Source organism: Phallusia mammillata, chromosome 3 (genome assembly GCF_965637545.1).
Source record: "Phallusia mammillata chromosome 3, kaPhaMamm4.hap1.1, whole genome shotgun sequence".
NCBI classification, from domain to species: Eukaryota; Metazoa; Chordata; class Ascidiacea; order Phlebobranchia; family Ascidiidae; genus Phallusia; species Phallusia mammillata.
Genome location: NC_137254.1, coordinates 16,798,798 through 16,800,723, shown reverse-complemented (window position 1 = coordinate 16,800,723; position 1,926 = coordinate 16,798,798). Strand labels below are relative to the sequence as shown.

Below are 1,926 nucleotides of genomic sequence, written 5' to 3'. Positions count from 1 at the left end.
CAGAGCAAAGAATAGATGGTCAAACATTATTGGAACTGACTCAAAGTGAGCTTATGGGTTTCGAAACAATAGGACAAAGAAAAGCAATTTCACTTTTTGTTAATTCACTAATCACAGCTACTGTTCCTGCACCAACACCAACAAATCCGGTAAAAAAATATTTACTTGTGTTTGTAAGTCATTTATGTATTAATATATTATATTTGCCACTTTGTAGTTTGCAAACTTGAAAGTTTATCTGCTAAGTTCACACAGAGGCCTAGAAATATTGGAACAGTTGGAAAATGATGGACATTTTACCACTTCGAACAAAAAGTTGTTTGTAAAAATATGTACAAATATTCTTGTAGATGAAGCTGTTAAGTATGGAAACAAAAAACGTTACATAATTTATTGTAAGTGGTTGGGTTTGAATAGAAGTAATTGACTGTTATATTAAATTGTTGCAGATATCCATCGACAGAATTAAAAATTCAGCTTGCACAAGCAATTGTTGACAGTTTCCCTATCTGGAAGAGTAGAATTGGAGGCAGTGAAGGTTTTGTAAGTGTTTGCATGTGTGTGTGTGTGTGTTTTAAAAACATATATTTTGGGTATGTATATTTTTTAGGAACATTTTTATGACCCTGTATCCAAATCAGGATATTGAAAGTAGGTTGAAAACCATTAGAAGAAACCTACCATTGAATGAAAAGGCAAACAAAAAAAGGGGTAAAAAGAGAAAGTCCAGTGGTGACAGTTCATATGGTGATTCTGATGATACAGTTGACTTCCGATGCAATGAAGAAATGGTTCCCATAAAACAAAAAGTAAAGATATATTTTGTAAAGCTACAAAAATCTGTTTCATTTGCTTTTTGTTGCAGATTTCCTGGCTTCAAAAAACATGCCCGAACACTGAAACACTACCTTTAATATTAAGTGCCATGGCAGTAACATTCGAATACAGGAGAATGGACATACTTCATGATCACACAAATATATCGCCCAAGATTTATTGACGTTGACAATGGGGATCTGGTAAGAATTTGTTAAAGTCTTGTTTGATTCATTTTGTTTTAGCTGCTCAAAGAATATATTCGCATTAAAACCAATGCTAAGCGGATGCATGAGGTCTTACCTGCTTTATCCGATAAAATACTGATGTATGCAGGTTAAAAAAATGCAAATAAGAAACCACTTTGTTTATATTAAGTATTTGTTACATGTAATCTGTATGTATATGTGATAAGAAAGAAAACAAATATCATTTTCCAGAACATCTTGCTGCAATAATGGCCTTGCAAAGACTTCTTCCACCTTTAAACATGAAAGGAGACAAAAGGGGCGCACCAGTGTTGCCAGGTCAATTTGTGAAAAGGCGCAACTTTACCCGTCAAAAGGAGCCCAATTTTACAAATACCTAAAATACGGGCTACTCTAAAATACGCAATCTACGCAAACTATACGCAATGTACTAAAAAAAATTAACTAAGATGTTGACGGTTAGGGCTATTAGGGTCAGGGTGAGGGTTTGTGATACAAATAACTTTATAATTTAATTTCAGATGCCTTTCAGGTCTAATTTTCTCACAAGTGTTAACGTGCGGTACCATACAGTGTTTAGTACCACTCTCAACACATATTAAGCCCAAACTGGACATCTAAAACTAAATTATAGTGTTATTTTTATTATAAACCCTCACCCAGACCCTAAAAGCCCTAACCGTCAACATTTTTAAAAGTTGCATACGTTTTATAAGTAGATTGCGTATTTTAGAGGAGCCCCTAAAATACAATTCATTTTCACTGCTTTCACCTGTTTGTGTGACAATTATTCAGGTTTCTCCGATTTAGGTTTGATTTTTGTGCATTTTAAACTTGAAATTGAGCTGTTTCCAGTAACACTGTATTGGATTTACCCATTTTTCGTGCTTTAAGTTTGTAA

General features: G+C 33.9%; 1 protein-coding gene across 1 annotated transcript; it reads left to right on the top strand.

Annotated features, from left to right (window-relative positions):
* The first annotated feature begins 455 nt into the window (after window positions 1–455).
* LOC145218422 (uncharacterized) lies at window positions 456–1,135 on the top strand. Its single transcript, XM_080085833.1, has 4 exons — window positions 456–543; window positions 611–809; window positions 866–1,019; window positions 1,062–1,135. The coding sequence occupies exons 2-3, from the start codon at window positions 621–623 to the stop codon at window positions 998–1,000; spliced, it is 324 nt and encodes a 107-aa protein (XP_079941959.1). The 5' UTR covers window positions 456–543; window positions 611–620; the 3' UTR covers window positions 1,001–1,019; window positions 1,062–1,135.
* The last annotated feature ends 791 nt before the right edge of the window (window positions 1,136–1,926 follow it).